Consider the following 19,255-nt stretch of genomic DNA (forward strand, 5'->3'; position numbering starts at 1 on the left):
TGGGGGCAAGGGACACAGATCATAATATTGTTTTAATTTCTCTATGTGACACTGTCTGCTTAAAAGTTGCTAATATTGATTTGTAATAGACAACATGCTGCATAGCCACTCTTGGAAACTGTATACCATTGGAAGCATTAGTTTGTGAGCCAAATTTTATTATATGCTTTTGACATTCTACTTTAAAGGTTAAATCCTTTAATTTGACACTTGCTTGCAGGTAATATATCTTGGGGAGGATGGAGAGAATGTTCCTGTTGCTGGTGCTGTAGCTATATGCTCTCCTTGGACCTTTTGGTTAGTGTTTTACTTAAAATGGTTGTCACTGACATTAGTTTTACATTACTAGTGGTACCAATACTTTTATGTTAGAGATCTCTCATGTCTACACCATGTACTTGACAGTTGTCATGAATCAAACTCTTTCCCCTCTTCCATTGAGTAAAACATTGTCCTGTTCTTCAGATTTTTCCCTACTATAATCTCTCAACATGTTATACTTTTATGTGACACACTTCCCTTCGCCCATCTCCACAATAATAAATAAAATGACCAACAAGAACAAGAGAGTGCAATTGGTATGGAGTCTAAAGTTTTTCTTCTTTGTTTCCCTTTCCTCCTTATATGTGCGTGCGTCTTGCAGGATCCTAGATGATGGCTTTAATGACAGCACACATATTCTTGGAGGAAAAACATTCTAAGGTGTGCCAGCCACAGACTCAGTTATTGACAATTCAGTCTTTAGGCTAACAATTTCAAACGTGTTATTTTTCATCCAAAATCCAAATAGCAAAATCAACCAATAATTTAAGCTCACATCAAACCAGAATGTACAAATCAATCCCAAAATCCTCTCCAACACATCATTCTTTTCCTACAATTTTTAGACAACCAAACAGATTCTCGAATGAATCAAAGAAATTTAATAGAACTCAAATTTCAGCAAAAGTTAACAGTTAGGGATTCGAGCTAGAAAATTTACCAATTGAAAACACCAACAATAAAATTATAAAAAATAAATAAAAACTAAAAATTTTCAACAAAAAAAAATCTCAACAAAACCAATACAATACAAACTCATTTATTTTCCTACGATTTCTCAACAACCAAACAGAATCTAAACGAGTCCAAAGAAATTTAATCGAGCTCAAATTCCACCACAAAGCTAACGAATTGAGCTAGAATTTCAAAGCAATTGAAATAAATATAACTGTTAAAATAAATAAAAACTCAAACAAAGCCTATTCATTTCAAACTATTTCTCCAAATACAGAATCCGAGTAAATCTATAGAAATGCAATGAAATGAAAAGCCGTAGAAGGTCGTACCTAGTAGAATTGGATATAAGTGAAATTTCCATAATTTTTCGGGAAACAAACAGAGAGAGACAGACCTGTAATCAGAAAATGGGGTGGTGAAGATGAGATAGCTAACCACCGCAACGGCTCGCTTGTCGTCAGAGATGAGATAGCTGACTACCGCAAATCAGCCCGTTGGAGATGAGATGAGCTCCGATCTTTGAGTTTTCTGAGATGAGCTCAGATCGATTTTGAGAGAATTTTCTGATGGTGTGAGCAGTTTCTGAGTGTGGAGCGTGAAAAAAATGAGTTCTCCCTTTTGTATTTTAATTTTGGACTTTATTTCAAGGGTTGGAAATTTTGAGATATCTTCTATCAAAGGCTTCCATAGGATGTTGAAAAATCTTAAATTTGGAGGTAAAATTAGCACTGGCGTAAAAAGTAGCCCGCCTAATTTTAATAGATTATTCCGAGGGTTGTATAGGTTTATTTCAAGGATTTTAAAGACCCTCAGAATAAAGCTAATCAAACTTAGCCATGTGCTCTAGTTTTTAGCGATGGTTTCGGCACTTTTTAGTCAACCCTGGAGAAAAGTGGGTTGAAACAAGTCAAGTTTGTTGTAGTGAAACCACTTGGTGATCGATGAGGAGGACATACTCAAATCTTTTATGACTTTCGACATCACACCACGCGAGCCTGTTTTCAGAGTGATTGTAGGGAGTCAAATTGTGGTTCCCAACAAAGCTATTGCCTTTGATTAAAACAAAAAACACAAAAAAGTACGAGGAACAGAAGCTTCTGTAACTTTTAGTCTTTTACACAGCCAACTTTGAAAAGCAAAAAAGGAAAAGAGAAGTAAGAAAATAGTGATAAAGCATGCTAAGAAGATGGTATCATGATTTAACCTATTAATTAAGGTAACACATCCCTCTCATACCCTAGGACCCAATGCCCACTTCACTGACTTCACCACCACTCACGGCTATATCAATTATAAAACCACAATATGCCTTCAAAGATATATTTAACCACAATACAATATCTAGCTATCAAAGTATCCTTTTGTCACTTCAAAAAGATCCAAGTGATAATATGAAAATTATTTTGGATAGAATTAAACTATAATAATTTGAGTGAATTACATTACCTTCTCCAATTAAATTCAAACACAATGGTATATTGATTGATTAATAAAACGTCGATGTTGTTATCATTTCTAATGACATTTAAATTTAATGCAAAAAGAATGCGGTTGAATTTAATTAAAGAACACAATGTATTACATCTAAAAAACTGTACATAATATGGTGAAAGAATGTGATTAAATGATTAAACTTACTATTTTTCAATAATTTAAGTTTTTGGGAGAATTAGTAATTTAACATGAAATCAAAGCAAGTTCCGAGTCCAACCCTTATCTTTTCTACTATACTTCCTATTTAAAATCTCACATATTGTGCCTTTATTTAGAAGGGAGTTTAAGCCCATTCATGTGGGGAAATGTTAAAATGATTTGGTTAAGTAATTAAATTTACCATTTTTCAATAGTTTAAATTTTTGGGTTAATTAGTAATTTAATAAAGTTTTGTCCGAAGTAAAGAGTGTTCAAGAGAGAAGGACCTCATTTTATTATGTATTGAAGCCTTATTATTATTATTATTATTATTATTATTATTATTATTTACAACAATAGGGAGAGAAAATTTGAACCTAGATTTCTCCATTAAAACTACCTAGAGGTACAAGATAAGCTACAAAACTTTTGGCCATATCTCTATTAATGGACGTGCCAAGAAGTGGAAGGAATAGGATAAAAACAAGAAAGGAATAGCGAAACCATCCCTTAATCTACCTCCGTCCCATATTATTGGTTTGCCAATTTGCAACGTAAATTAACTCTTTTTACCCCATATGAGGTTTATATAACCAAAAAGGAGTTCATGTTTAATTTGCAGCACTTTGCATATAAGTGCAATTCTTACATCTTTGATTCTCATTGTCGATAGGTAGTCCCCTTCGGTGACACACATTAATTGTTTACCAACTTAAACATGGATGTATCTATTTAAAAATGGGTTGGATATAAATTTATTTTGTTGCATTTAATTTTTTTTCTAGAATCACACAATTTGTCGCAATTTTTGCCATAATTTGATAAATTGTTCGATTATAAGTGGTGGACAATCGTTTTCACATAAACTCACAACCCATAGTCAACCACTTTAGAGTGGTGGTAAAGTTGTAACAAAATTTAATTATGCCCCTACAATATTTCCTAAACAAATCCGAAGAGAGTTCTTTGGGGGGGAGGGGGGGGGGGGTGGTGGTGGTGTTTGGAGGGGCTTCAAGGAGGTGAATGAAGAGATGGAAGTAGGGGTAGCCTTTATTATGGGCATTGGTCACGTTGGGACCGATAGAGCATAAGGTCAACAAACTTGTGCCTCAGTCATCCTCAAACATCTCATTATACCAAGCAGCTGATAATTAACAAAAACTTACATATACTATTCAGCAAAAAAAAAAAAAAAAAACTTACATATACTTGCAGCTCAATTTTTTATGATACATAATGCTTCTTAACCAAGCTTCCAATAAAACATGCAGAGAGAGAGAGAGAGAGAGAGAGAGAGAGAGAGAGAGAGAGAGAGAGAGAGAGAGAGAGAGAGAGAGCATATTGCCCTTTACATTTCCACACCAGATTTGATGAATATTTAAAACATATATGCAACGAAAAAACACACACACACACAACATATTGGCAATGGCACAAAACTCTTGCACTTACACATCACTGACTCTGACATTGGACTTCTTGTTTCAACATTGGAGGAAAACATCAGTCAAAGCACTCTTTGACCATATAGAAGCCTCGAGTAGTTTCACTCCCTAGTAACAAACCACATAAATTAATGAGCAAATAATTATTAATTACATTTAGATTCATGAAATACTAAATCTTTACTTGAAATTGACACATTTCAAAGGCAGATGAAGCTCTTTTTTCCAAAAGTAGAAAAATGAAATCTTCACAATATTACATTTCTTTGTAACTTTCTTTTTTCTGTACTCTTTTAAAAGACGAACAAGCAAGTGACCTTAAGGGGAAAGAGTAGGAATGAACACAATATTAATTTTCCAATATGGAAATTAAAGTCAAATGATAGCATTTGAATTTTGAACATCTTGACTCCGAATTTCGTCTCTTTCTCATATCATGCTTTGGGAATTACGATTTAGGACACGAAAAGCTTCAACCTTTTATACCTCAGTTTAAGCATCTTATTTTGCAACGAATTTCACCTTAACGAAAGTAGTACGCTAAGTAAACGAAAGGAAAAAAAGACAAAACAGAAGTAGCAGACTCATGCGCAAAAAGCAAAGAATGACCTACATACCTCATCGATGCCCAAATGGACAACTTTCTCCTCAAGAGCACTTACATCCTTGACATTAAACCTGTTAAGCACAGTGATACTAGAGATGGTGGACATGGGTTTCACCGCTAGATCATCCATCACCATGTATGTAACCACTCCTTTTACGCACCCTCCCTCACCAGAGAAAGTCGTATTCGTTGCGCGTGGTGGGTCTACGAAATATAAAGTGTCACTCATAGAATAATTGCACGAGGGACACTTTGCGGTGGAGTCATCAGCCACATATTTGTGACTGTAGCTATTAGAACACCTATACAAATTCCTGGATGATGTCGAAGATGATTCAACTTTTGGCAATAGGAGAGGGACTCCTGCAACAGTACTACCACCAGAGATTTGTACTTTGGGCTTCAGGAGAGTCTCTTTGTTCACGTTTGGTAGAAGATAAGTAGTACTTAAATTTTCAATGCTCTCGTAAATGTTCCCCAAGCTGCCCACCATTCCTTGCTTTGTGAGAAGGGCAATGAAAGTTCCGACGGGCAAGGCCAGAATGTTAAAGAGGAAGTCGATGAAGTTCTTATCCGCTTCAGCAAAAAGCACTTTTTGGCTTTTTGTGTCTATCAGAAGTCTCAAACTCACATTGGTTTCTTCCATGGACTCTGTTCAAAAAATTTCCGACAAACAATGTGGCATAACCTTAATAAAATGGACAGCTTATATACATGTTGCTTGTGCGGATCAACTTAAGAAATTCCGAATAGGCACTGGCTCCTATTGGGTGAAACCACAGTTCGTTGTCGGCCACGAATTGAGGACGTACGAAAAGTTGTAACCGTATCTCTTAGCTTTTCCTTTTCTTCTTTTACCTTTAAAACTTGGGTTCGTTTGCTAAAGCAATTATGTACAAGAAGAATTTCATATTCGGAAACCTTATTTCTTTTACTTTTGTAAAGAAGAAGTGATCAGCACTGCACGTACGTACGTACCCTTTTGTAACCCTTTTTTTTTGGGGGAAGTTTTCTTTTTTCTTTTTTATTTGCCAAAAGGAAAGAAAGCAATAGTTCATACGAAAAAACTTATATCTATTGCTATAAGATCCTCTCCTATTTAATATTTCAATATCTTCATATTTTCATTTAAATTTACGACATGTGATACTTAAAAATCAAATGTATGTTTCACATCCAGTTAAAAATGAAAGGGAATTGAAAGATTCTATCGGTAGTTGATCATTTCTCAAATTGTAAAGCAACTTAAATGATGTGGTGCCCTTTTTGCCATATTATCAAGTTAGGACTTGACATGGACTAGGCGATGGACGATACGTATCCAAAATTTTAAATGGAATTAAAGGATTCTATTGTAGTAGGGGATCATTTTCTTTATTTTAGTTTTGTTTCAAACTTTCAATTTAGACTAAACTCTCTCTCTCTCTCAACGCTACCATTAAAATCACCATCGTCTTGCTTGCATGGCGGAACATACATAGAAGTTAGAATGTAAGAAGTCCCAGATAGTTACTGGCCTCTATTGATGAACAGTAGTTCATTGTCATCCATAAGTTGAGGACTTATATGAGAAGATCTAATTGTAAATATTTCTTTGCTTCTCTTTTTATTCTTTCATCCTTTAAAAACTTCTGGAGTTCGTTTGCTAAAGCAATTACGTATGACAAGGATTTCATATTCTGAAATCTCGTTTGTTTTACTTTCGTAAAGAAAAAGTAATGGTCATGTTCTCTTTTGTAAGCCTTATTTAATCTCTACTCAATTCTAGCTGGGAATTTTCTTTTCTTTTTCTTTGTCAAAAAATGCAAATAAAGCAATAGTTCGGTCCATTGAGAACAACTTATTTAGTTGAAAATGAAAAAAATTTGCTGGAAGTGTAAAAAAAAAAAAGTTAAAAGTTAGCTGAATAGTACAATAGAACCTATAAATAATACTAAAAAAATACAAAGAGACCTATAAATAGTACCAAAAAAGAAACTACAAAATCAAATAAGCTATAAGTTTTCATCAGTTCCCAAATATTTATTGTAATAAGATCGTCTCACATTGAATCTCTCAATTTCTTCACATATTTATTTTAATATAAGACACATGACATATAAAATCAAATATGTTCTATGTGTCTCACATCCACATAAAAATGAAAGATAATTAGGCATGGACACCCGTAGTAATTACTGTCTTCCTACACATTCAACTCCATGAACAATCAAGCTTACCCAACCTCTTAAACCTCAAAAACCAACCCATTGAAACAATCCAAGGCACACACAAATCACCCCTTTCGAATCCACAAACCACCGGCGTCCCCTTCAAAAGTTCAACCCCCATATCCATAAGTCCCATTCACCTATGAGAATCATAACCCCTCAACCCAGTAAAATTTCCAGTCAATTCCAAAGCCATCACATAAACCCAATTACGCAACTTAAGGTCCCATAACTCCGAATTAAGAGAACACTTTGCTGTTTGTCACCTCCTCCTTACTTTTCTTCCATTCAAAATCAGCTAATGCTTTGGGGTTGGGTTAGTCCTTGAGGGTTGATGTGGCACAAACTTAGGTGACATGACACCATGCCATCGAGTAAAATTGTCCATATTAGGTAAATTAATATGTGAGTTTCTATGTCATATAAGCAAATTCCATCCAAATTTTAACAACAAGAGTAACATTGAAATCAAATCCAAATTAAAAGAACTAAAGTGACACCTAGACTCGACAAGATGTGGCCAAAGAGTAGTCATTTTGTACACCTGGGATCATGAACTCCTTTCAGTTTTGACCCCCCACAACGAATATTTTTATCTAGCTTCCAACAGATTTATCAAATTTACTAGCACCTATTCCTAAAGCTTGGTACATATACAAATCATCAAAGATATAAAAATATTGTGAAAAATGAATCAACATGAATCTCCAAAAGCTACAATAATTTTCCATTTCCAATAAAAGAAAAACAAAATATAAAAAATAATTAAAGATTAATGGAGAGAGACTTTTGAGATTAAGAGATCGATCTCTACTAAATTTTTAAAGACCATGTAAAAGAAACCACATCAATACTCCATTAAACAAGTCAGCAAGCAATACTATGTGAAGGAAATTGAAGAACAGACTTGATAAAAATTTGTTGTCAAAAGAGAACTTTTTAAATTTCAGGCTAAAACAGATTCAAGCTCCCAACTGATATTTTTCCAAGAAAAAAACAACCTAAAGTTTCAAGGAAGTTATATATCTTGCAACACCAGATTTAACACTTTGGGGGCAATACATAATCTGAGAGTGCACGTATTTTGTTCAGTATTTGTTCCAATACATTGTAGCCCATTAATCACCACACTTAAAAACAATAAAAACATTTATCTCATTTTCAATGTGGAATTAAACATTTCATTAGCTACTCATCTTTCATATTAACTCTCATATCTTTTCATTTATATTGTCATGATTATTCGTTTAAAATGTTAAAAATGCCACAACACTATTGCTGAGATGGCATTTTTTTTTTGTTGCTATATGATATTTAGGAAGCCAAGATTGAGACTCGACTTTAGTTTTGGAATACAGCCCAAAGGCTATCGGTGAAGTGTGAAAGACTCATTTTTGCTTAAAATCCGGGTTGCATCCAACAAAGATTATAATAAGGCTCCAAAAATACCTCATGCAAAGATAAGTTAGCACAAAGGATGGCCCACCACATTAAGTGCTTAAATAATAGTCCAGCGGTAAACAAAAGAAACATCCAACGGTAGATGTCTGGAAAATTAATAAATGTATTTGTATAGTAAAAATTAAGCATTTCCTCCATAGTCGTTTAATATAAAAGTGGGCCCGTTATAACAAGTACACAAGAGGAAAATAGTTTAGCAGTGAATATGACAGATCTCCAACGGTAACGTCTGATTAGTTAATAAATATGTTTACATGATAAAGATCATATATTTTTCTCATTATTATTAAATAAATATGAGGGAAAACTTCCTTAGTATCCAAGACATGACCTTCATTATAATAGCAATAAACAATGATTAAAGGCTTCTTAGTTACAAGTAAAAGAGGAAAAATTAGGATGGAATGAAGGGAGAGAAAGAGTGTCCATCTAGTGTAGCAAATGTTTAAATAAGATCTCTATGTGACATATCTTGCCCATAATGATGAATATATGTGTATAGTAAGTGATGGGAATGACCTTATGGAAAGTATGAGTGAATATATGGAAATATGGAATAGAGATGAAGTAGTGTTTAACCTTTTTTGAGTATGGTGTAAAAAGGGGTTGTTTATGGTTATTTTAAGGTGCTGGGATTTTCTGAGAAGACGGAGTAAGATGTTTATGGGTAGGTGTACATGAGTATTTATGGACTAAAGGCTATTTTATGAACTAAATGACTGGTTTATGAGCTGAAAATAGCATGATGGGTGAGGAATTTTATGAGGAAATCTTGTTCCCTAGACGAGTTGATGGTAGTTCCTTTTATAGTGAAGCTTAAGGGATTGATTAGCAAAATTTAGAAGGTACCAGGTTTGACAATAGCAAAATTCCAAATATCTCCTCTAAGATTTGGCCCAAAAAGGTGAGACTTGCTTTTAGAGTGTCTTGCTTCTCTGGATAGTTCCAACTGGAGGCTAAGATGCTCCTAATCTAGACATTAAATTTTGGGATTTGGAGATTAATTTCGTCCAATGGGATGAGGGCATCTATTAGGACTAGAGAACTTGCTTGCTGCAACTAGGATCAGAGCTCAAGAGGGTTGGTTGATACTCCAAGCCAGGTGTCAACCGTTGGTGCCTTTATTGGGAGCTTCTGCTGGACACCCCTTTATGCCCTTCTAACCACTTTTCCCTAATTTTCCCCTTTTGAGATTTATGAGCTTGGTTCATGAATCAATTACATATGTTTTTAGTAAACTATTTAGTTGAGGATTTCATGAGCTTGGAGGTCTTGGTTATAGCTTCCTTGAGTTGTGACCAAAACTTGGAGAATAAAGGTATTTATTGCCCATGAGCTTTTAGGTGTTAGCCTAACCTCTGGTACTATTCACGTCAGAGTTAGCAGTGGCAGAGAGGCTAATGGGATAGGCAGCAAGCTCCTAATTTGGTTTGGGAGCTTGGTTGCTTCTTGAGGTGCTCTTCAGCGGAAGGCATAATTGAAAGAAGTTTTCCAGGAGGATCAGTTTACACACATGGGTTGTTTTGGCTGAGACTTCATGTTTGGCTTGACCATGAGGGTTGAGTATTTCAGTGGGCCTTTGACCTGGTTGTTTTCTCGACTTGGACCCATCCTTTTACTTTCTCATTATGAGCCCTACAAAATGGACAAAGCTACCATATATAGCCATGGATTTTTATTCCACATGGGCTTTAGTTGTTAGTAAAAATGAAGTGTATTGGGTTAAGATAGCTTGACCCTGGTTAATTAATTTAATTACCCAAGTTGATTAATTAGGTTCAATTGCATGCAGCGGAAAATAAATTTAACACAGTGATTTGTTGACAAATGGGGAAAACCTCGCAAGGTAAAAACCCCCACCGGATGATTTTAAAGTCACCACTCCTAAGAATCCACTAATCAATAATCAAACAGTTACAAGTATAAAGAATCTTACCAACTACCCTTGGCCTATCCCGACATATCAACCTACAGTTGAACCTTCGCTCCAATACCCAATTAGACTTGATCTTGTAGTAGCCCTCTTTCCTTTGATACACAAACCTCCAATTTGTGACTAACCCTTTTCACGGATCCCAAGTACGTGACTAACTCGAGCAATTTGAACAGATGTTGGTTGCAAAGTTATTCACTTCATCAACAATGAAGACCTAGAAGCACTCGATTAAAAAACCCTATGGCATACAAACGTAGTAGCTTCACACTGAGAATATATGTCTCTTGGTTTTTGTATCCGTGTGTGACGGCCTTTAAAAATAAGTTTTATATTTGTCTAGGATTGTGAGAAAAGAAACCCTAGACAAATATATAGGACTGGGCCGAATTTTAGATTTGGAAATTCTAAAATCATAATTTTCGATAGATCGAGCTGCTGTCGAGTTATTGTCGAGCTATCTATCGAGCTTCACATTAAGTCTTAATAGCAGACATCTGTCGAGCTATTTGTTGAGAGTTAATGAACAGCTTTTTTTTACTTGTTTCTTGGACTAATCTTCATGTCTTTAATACTTGACTTGAACAACATGTTTCTTGAAGTACTAAACTCATCTTAGATCTACCCGATTACAAGTAAAGTGCATTTTGTCAAAAGATTAGCCAATTACAACAAAATATGACCCTAACAAAATGTATTCATAAATTTTGGAAGTAAATATTATGAATGTTGTGATATAAAGTAAATAGTGACCATGAGTTCTTATTATATAAATTCCATGGGTTTATAACATGGTATGAAATAAATAAATGTCATGGGTCTAATATAAATAATCATAACTTTCCATGGGCTTTTAAAAGATGATTGCCATGGGTTTTAAAAATAGCTAATTGTCATAGATTCCACGGGCTTGTAATATTATAGTAATAGGTTTAAAACTTAAAACATTGTTCATCATTGGACTTTAAATGAAATACTTATGATATAATATTTGCCAAGAATCGATAACCTTGGGCTTTTTACTAAATAGTGCTAAGTAGCTAGCTTGGGCTTTTGATAGTGCCAATGTAAATTGGGCTTTTTATATTGCAATGAGAATTGGGCTTTTGAAATATTGCTAATGTGAATTGGATTTTTGATATTGCTAATAAGAATTGAGCTTTTGATATTGCCAATGTGAATTGGGATTTTGATAAATAAATTGCCATGGGTTTAAATCATGGGCTTTGATTGTGGATTTGAATTCCATTGATAAAATAGCTTTGCCATAGACTTGAATCATGGACTTTTGAAATATTACCAAAGATAAGTGGACTTGGGCTTTAAAAAGGATGGGATGTGTGCATTGGGCTAGTTTTGGGCTTATCTAAATAATGATAAGATATGAGTTTTTGGGCTTTTGTGGTAGTTTATATCGTGGCCCAATTTAGATAATGAGATATGAAATATTTGTGGGCCAATGGGATGTGAAATATTCATGGAGACCCAAAATAATTTATGAATGACATTTTGGTATTTTTTTTTAGTGAATAATAAATAAATGTGACTAAATAGGATTGAATCACATGGCATGGGTGAAAAAATTATACCTCAACAACTATTACACCTATAGAATTTCCTCACCAATTTCAAAGATGTACACTCTGTGCTTCAAGAGAGTCTCTTTGGTCTGTTTGGTTGAAGGTAAGTAGTACTTAAATTTTCAATACTATCATAAAGCTTTCCAATAAGATGTCCACCGTTCCTTGCTTTTTAGAGAAGGAATGATAGTTCCAAGCAGTTGGCGGTGAATGTGAAAGGAGTACTCGATGAATTCTTTGTCTGCTTAAGCAATAAGAACTTTCTGTTTCTATCGGGATTGTTATCGGATTGGATATAAGTGTAGATTGTGCATGTGTGTACTGAGTCCCACGTTAGAAGTTTATTAATAAGTAGATATTAACTGTATAAGTGATCACAATGAACACTATTTGTAACTTTGATTGGTCATTCTGAATTTTTGTGCAGATATGACTAGCACTACCTCAAGTTGTAAATTTATAGAATCAAAGCTAACATGATAATGCCATGTGGCTCAAGAGACTGCAATGCTCTAATCTCTGTTCAATTCTAGCAAGGAATTTTCTTTTTTTCTCTTTGTCAAAAGGAAAATAAAGCAATAGTTCATATGAAGAAGCTTATATCTACTGTGATAAGACCCTATCCTATTGAATCTTCCAATTTCCTCTTATTTTTATTTAGATATAAGACATTTAACATATAAAAATTAAATGAATATGACCTGTCTCACATCCAGGTAAAAATAAAAGGGAATAAGACATGGACACCCCTAGTTGCTGCCTTCCTACACATTCATCTCCATGAACAATCAAGCTTTACCCAATCTCTAAAACCTCCAAAACCAACCCATTGAAACAATCCAAAGCATACACAAATCACCCCTCTCATATCCCCAAACTGCAGTGGTCCCCTTCAAAAGTTCAACCACCATACCCATAACATATAAGACCTATCACCTATGAGAATCATAAACCCTCAACCCATCAAAATTTCCAAATCAATTCCAAGGCCCTGGCGTAAACCCAAATAATGCGACTTGAGGTCTCTCAACTCCAAATTAAGTGCACACTTTGTCATTAGTCACCCCCTTCTCCTTACTTTTCTTCCGTTCAAAATCAGCTAGTGCTTCCGGGTTGGGTTAGTCCTTGAGGATTGATGGCTGATGGGACACAAACTTAGGTAACATGGTACCATGTCATCACATTAAATTGTCCATATTAGGTAAATTAATGTGTGAGCTAATTTCTATGTCAATAAGCAAATACCATCCAAATTTTAACAAAAGGAGTAATATTGGAATCAAATAATACAAATTAAAAAACCAAAATGACACCTAGACTCGACAAGATGTGGCCAAATAGTAGTCATTTTGTACACCTAGGTTCTTGAACTCCTTTGAGTTTTGACCCCCACAGCAAATATTTTCATCTAGCTCCCAACATATTTATCAAAATTACTAGCACCTCTTCCTAGCATGGTACGTATACAAATCATCAAAGATATAAAAAATATTTTGAAAAATTAACCAACATGAATTTATAAAAATGTTTTGAAAAATTAACCAACATGAATCTTCGAAAGCTACAATAATTTTCCATTTCCAACAAAAGAAAAACAAAACATGAAAGATAATTAAAGATTGATGGAGAGAGAATTTTGAGATTAAGAGGTCGATCTCTACCAAATTTTTAAAGACCATGTAAAAGAAACCACATCAATACTCCATTAACCAATTAAGTAAACAAGCAATACTATGAAGGAAATTGAAGAACGGACTAGATAGAAATTTTTTGTTAAACGAAAACTTTTTATATTTCAGGACTAAGACAGATTGAAGACCAACAAATATTTGTCCAAGATTTTGACCTTACCTAGGACAAGGCAATGCATTGTTTTAGTTAAGAAAAGTTGTAATTTAATTTTCAATTTTGATTTTGGTGTTAAGAAAAGAATAGAGATTGTTTGATGTGTGGTCGTATGAGTTTTTTTTTTTTTTTTTGAGAAGATGGCCATATGGGAAATTAGGCGGCTAATGTTGATGATTCACCATGTAGGATATTGGTTTACAAAAATTAAAACCTCAAAACATTTTTTTTTTGCCCAAGCTATTTATGGTTTTCAGATGGGTTGAGCATTTATTGGTCTAATATTTTGGAGACATTTTTAGAGATAAGAAAAACAATGTACAGCCCTTTTTTGTTTTTTTTTTAAACCACTTATTATCACACAATTTTATAAAATACTAAATATACTACAAATTTTATTACATAAAGAATACAAATAGATGCATCAATAAATGTGATTGTGGGATTAAACTACGTAATAAATAAATGATTTTGTTAATGGATGCCATTAAAGATTCTTATACTTTTAGAAATATTTTATGAAAAATTTTATAATAAAAAAAAGACTGATTTTTTAACAGTTTATACTTCTCTTAATAGTGATATAAAAAATTTTCTAAAATAATTCATTATTAAATTCTTTAAGAGCACCCATTAATCGAACCTTGAAACAAAAACACAAAAAAGTATAAGGAACAGATGATCGGGTGCAAAAGCTTCTGAATGGCTCCCATTGTATATTAGGATTTTAATTTTGTTTTATTATAAGCTATTGACTTTGATTAAAACAAAAAACACAAAAAAGTACGAGTAACAGAAGCTTCTATAACTTTTAGATGGTCTTTAGTAGAGTAGTTTGAGATGAGATTTTTGTAGTTTTTTGAAATTTGTATGGGTAAAAAAGTATGTGGAAATATGTGTAAAGTTGTTTAAAATGTAAAAATGTGAGTTTGGGATGGGATACCAAACAGGCCCTTAGTCTTTTATACAGCCAGCTTTGAAAAGCAAAAAAAGAAAAAGAGAAGTATAAATAGTGATAAAGCATGCCAAGAAGATGGCATCATGACATAATCAATAATGCTAGCAAGTAGCAACCTTAATGCAGATTGGAGACTCAAGAAGAAAACCCAATTAATTAAGGTAACACATCCCTCTCATACCCTAAGACCCAATTGATCAATAAAACGTCAATGTTGTTATCATTTTTAATGACATTTTAATTTAATGCAAAAAGTATGGCATAACTGTGATACAATGGACAACTTATGTACATGTTGCTTGTGCGGATCTACTTAAGAAATTCCGAATTGGCACTGGCTCCTATTGGGTGAAACCAAAGTTCATTGTCGGCCACGAATTGAGGACTTATCAAAAGTTGTAACTTTAATTATCTCTTAGCTTTTCCTTTTCTTTTTTTACCTTTAAAACTTGGGTTCGTTTGCTAAACCAATTATGTACAAGAAGATTTCATATTCTGAAAGGAGAAAATGGGCTTTTGCCCTTTTCATGCAAAAAAACTAGCGTTTTGTCCCATTTTTCAAACTAATTAGGAAAACGTCCATGTTTTGAAACTCGATTTTCTCAAAATCGAGTTTCAATGTAAAACTCGATTTGTAGAAAATCGAGTATGGGGCGATCAAACTTAAAAAAAAAAAAATGCATGGAACTCGAGTTCATAGAGCTCGAGTTCCATGCAAAAACGCTGCTATATGGCTCCCTGAATGCAGCTATATGATCAAACTTAAAAAAAAAAAAAAAAAAAAACTTGCATGGAACTCGAGTTCTTGGAGCTCGAGTTCCATGCAAAAACGCTACTATAGGGCTCCCTGAACGCAGTTATAGGTATGAGGCAATCAAACTTAATAAAAAACTTGCATGGATAAACTTGAGTTCCATTTAAAACGCCACTATAGGACGCTTTAAAAAAGCTATAGGCATGGAGCGATCAAAATTGCAAGTTTTTTGTTTTTAATTTTGATCATATAGCTACGTTCAAGGAGCCCTATAACGGCGTTTTAAAACCCTATAGTGGCGTTTTTGCATGGAACTCGAGCTCCATAAACTCGAGTTCCATGCAATTTTTTTTTTTTTTTTTTTTAAGTTTGATTGCCCCATACTCGATTTTCTACAAATCAAGTTTTACATTTAAACTCGATTTTGAGAAAATCGAGTTTCAAAATAAGGGCATTTCTCTAATTAGTTTGGAAAATGGGCAAAATGCTAGATTTTTTTGTGCGAAATGGGCATTTGCCCATTTTGGCCTATTCTAAAACCTTAATTCTTTTACTTTTGTAAAGAGGAAGTAAGCGGCACTACAAGTACGTACCATTTTATAACCCTTTTTTTTGGGGAATTTTTCTTTTTTTTTTATTTGCCAAATGGAAAGAAAGCAATAGTTCATATGAAAAAACTTATATCTATTGCTATAAGATTCTCTCCTATTGAATCTTTCAATTTTTTTCATATTTTCATTTGAATTTACAACATGTGATATTTAAAAATCAAATATGTACTAAATGCATGTCTCACATACGGTTAAAAATGAAAGGGAATTGAAAGATTCTATTGTAGTTGATCCTTTCCCAAATTGTAAAGCAACTTAAGTGATGTGGTGCCATTCTTGCCACATTATCAAGTTAGGAGTACTTGGCGTGGGCTAGGCAATGGACCTGTCAAGATAAGAATACATGTCCAAAATTTAAAAGGGAATTAAAGGATTCTATTGTAGTAGGGGATCATTTTCTCTATTTTAGTTTTGTTTCAAACTTTCAATTTAGACTTAACTCTCTCTCTCTCTCTCTCTCTCTCTCTCTCTCTCTCTCTCTCTCTCTCTCTCTCTCTCTCTCTCTCTCAATGCTACCATTAAAATCATCGTCATCTTGCTTGGCTTAACATACTTAGAAGTTAGAATGTAAGAAGTCCCGGATAGTTACTGGCTTCTATTGATGACCAGTAGTTCATTGTCAGCCATAAGTTGAGGACTTATATGAGAGGTTCTAAATTCTAATTTTAAATATTTCTTTGCTTCTCTTTTTATTCTTTTAACCTTTAAAACTTCTCCTGGGGTTCGTTTGATAAAGCAATTACGTACGAGAAGGATTTCATATTCCCCAAACTCATTTCTTTTACTTTCGTAAAGAAAAAGTAATCATCACCTTCTCTTTTGGAAGCTTTCTTTAATCTCTACTCAATTCTATCAGGGATTTTTTTTTTCTTTGTCAGAAAAGGCAAATAAAGCAATAGTTCATATGAAATGGCTTATATTTATTGCAATAAGATCATCTCACATTGAATCTCTCAATTTTCTCACATATTTATTTAAATATAAGATGTGGGGAGTAAAAGGACCCAAGCGGGCATTTGGGCCTTTGGGCTCTAGCAAGGAGGGCCGATCTGTTCTTGAGCTAAGAATTTGTTAGTACTACGAATCGGCCCATACGCCGAGGGTCCGAGGACACGTCTGAGGGTGAGTTTCTCCTCGGACAGACCCAAGAGAACTCGGAGATTCACTACGAAGGTCAAGGCAGAATTCCGGAAAGACTGTTGGTTAAGAGGGTGAAACGCTGAACCTTCTAGATACACCGGTGTTAGAAAATATCATGAGCAAAGACTGCCACCTCCACATTAAAAACTCTGCACCTACCTCCCTGGCCACATTAATGGGGAAGTGACCCCTGAACAGTAGAACTGAAACTTCTAGTTACTATTCAAAGGCATTAAGAGAAGAAATATCTAGAGGGGAGGAGATTTGAGCAACACGTGGATAAAGCATCATCAGAAGAAGTATTTAAGGGGGCAGTCTGTAACAAAAAGAAAAGGATGAAGAGTTGTAATCTTTAAGAAAGAAAGATAAATAATACAGAAGTACTCATTGGCTCACATTCGAGGAGGTCCATCTGCAATTATCATTCATTATTTACAAGTGTTTGCACACCATAGCCTGTTATCAAGTACTCAGTCCCTCTAATCTAGATTTCAAGCTCACACTCTATAAATTTCATTGTTTAAGGCTCATTGGGCCTGAGCCCATAATTGTCTTTGGGTCCAGGTGCAATTGTGCACTTACATAAGACATGTGACATATAAAATCAAATAAATTTTATGTGTCTCACGTCCACATAAATTTGAAAGATAATAAAACATGGACACCCATAGTAATTACCGTCTTCCTACACATTCATCGCCATGAACAGTCAAGCTTACCCAACCTCTTAAACCTCAAAAACCAACCCATTAAAACAATCCAAAGCACACACAAATCACCCCTGTCGAGTCCACAAACCACCGGCGTCCCCTTCAAAAGTTTAACCACCATATCCATAAGTCTCATTCACCTATGAGAATCATAAACCCTCACCCCAATAAAATTTCCAGTCAATTCCAAAGCCATCACATAAACCCAATTACGCAACTTAAGGTTCCTCAACTCCGAATTGAGAGAACCCTTTGTTGTTTGTCACCTCCTTCTCCTTACTTTTCTTCCATTCAAAATCAGCTAATGCTTCGGGGTTGGGTTAGTCCTTGAGGGTTGATGTGGCACAAACTTAGGCGACATGACACCATGCCATCAATTAAAATTTTCCATATTAGGAGTCCGTTTGGAATCGGCTTGTTTTGCTGAAACTGAAAACTTTTTGCTGAAAGTACTGTAGATAATGGTAAAAGTTAGCTGAAATAATACAGTAGAATTTATGAATAGTACCAAAAAGTGCAATAGGACCTATGAATAGTAGCAAAAATAATCTGTATAGTAAAATAAGTTGGCAAAAATAATTTTTGCCAAACAAACAATAGGTAAATTAATATGTGAGTTTCTATGTCATATATAAGCAAATTATCCAAATTTTAACAATAAGAGTAACATTGAAATCAAATACAAATTAAAAGAACAAAAGTGACACCTAGACTCGACAAGATGTGGCCAAATATATAGAGTCATTTTGTACACCTGGGATCATGAACTCCTTTGAGTTTTGACCCCCCACAACGAAAATTTTAATCTAGCTTCCAGCAGATTTATCAAATTTACTAGCACCTATTCCTAAAGTTTGGTAAATATTCAAATCATCAAAGATATAAAAATATTTTGAAAAATGAACCAACATGAATCTTCAAAAGCTACAATAATTTTCCATTTCCCAAAAAAGAAAAAGAAAATGTGAAAAATAATTAAAGATTAATGGAGAGAGACTTTTGACATTAAGAGATCGATCTCTACTAAATTTTTAAAGACCAAGTAAAAGAAACCACATCAATACTCCATTAAACAAGTCAGCAAGCAATACTATGTGAAGGAAATTGAAGAACAGACTTGATAAAAATTTTTTGTTAAAAGAGAACTTTTTAAATTTCAAGCTAAAACAGATTCAAGCCCAGCAGATATTTTTCCAAGAAAAAAAACAACCTAAAGTTTCAAGGAAGTTATATATCATGCAACAGCAGATTTAACACTTTGGGGTCAATACATTCTTCAAGAGTACACATATTTTGCTCAGTATCTGTTCCAACACATTTTAACCCATTAATCACCGCACTTAAAAACAATAAAAAAAGTTTATCTCATT

At 34.1% G+C, this 19,255-nt stretch overlaps 1 protein-coding gene across 1 annotated transcript; it reads right to left on the reverse strand.

The window, feature by feature from the left end:
* Positions 1-3,780: 3,780 nt before the first annotated feature.
* On the reverse strand, positions 3,781-5,368 carry LOC142641358 (uncharacterized). The gene is made up of 2 exons (XM_075815774.1): positions 4,694-5,368; positions 3,781-4,184 (listed from the first exon to the last, which is right to left on the reverse strand). Exons 1-2 carry the CDS (start codon positions 5,327-5,329, stop codon positions 4,116-4,118), a joined length of 705 nt encoding a protein of 234 aa, XP_075671889.1. The 5' UTR covers positions 5,330-5,368; the 3' UTR covers positions 3,781-4,115.
* Positions 5,369-19,255: the final 13,887 nt, after the last annotated feature.

This window comes from Castanea sativa, chromosome 6, assembly GCF_040712315.1.
Source record: "Castanea sativa cultivar Marrone di Chiusa Pesio chromosome 6, ASM4071231v1".
Classification (NCBI taxonomy): domain Eukaryota; kingdom Viridiplantae; phylum Streptophyta; class Magnoliopsida; order Fagales; family Fagaceae; genus Castanea; species Castanea sativa.

Coding starts and splice junctions, on each gene's coding strand:
- LOC142641358 (XM_075815774.1), bottom strand. CDS start 5,329: ATGGAAGAAACCAATGTGAGTTTGAGACTTCTGATAGACACAAAAAGC. Junction 4,185..4,693: donor TCCATTTGGGCATCGATGAG/GTATGTAGGTCA, acceptor GTTTGTTACTAG/GGAGTGAAACTACTCGAGGC.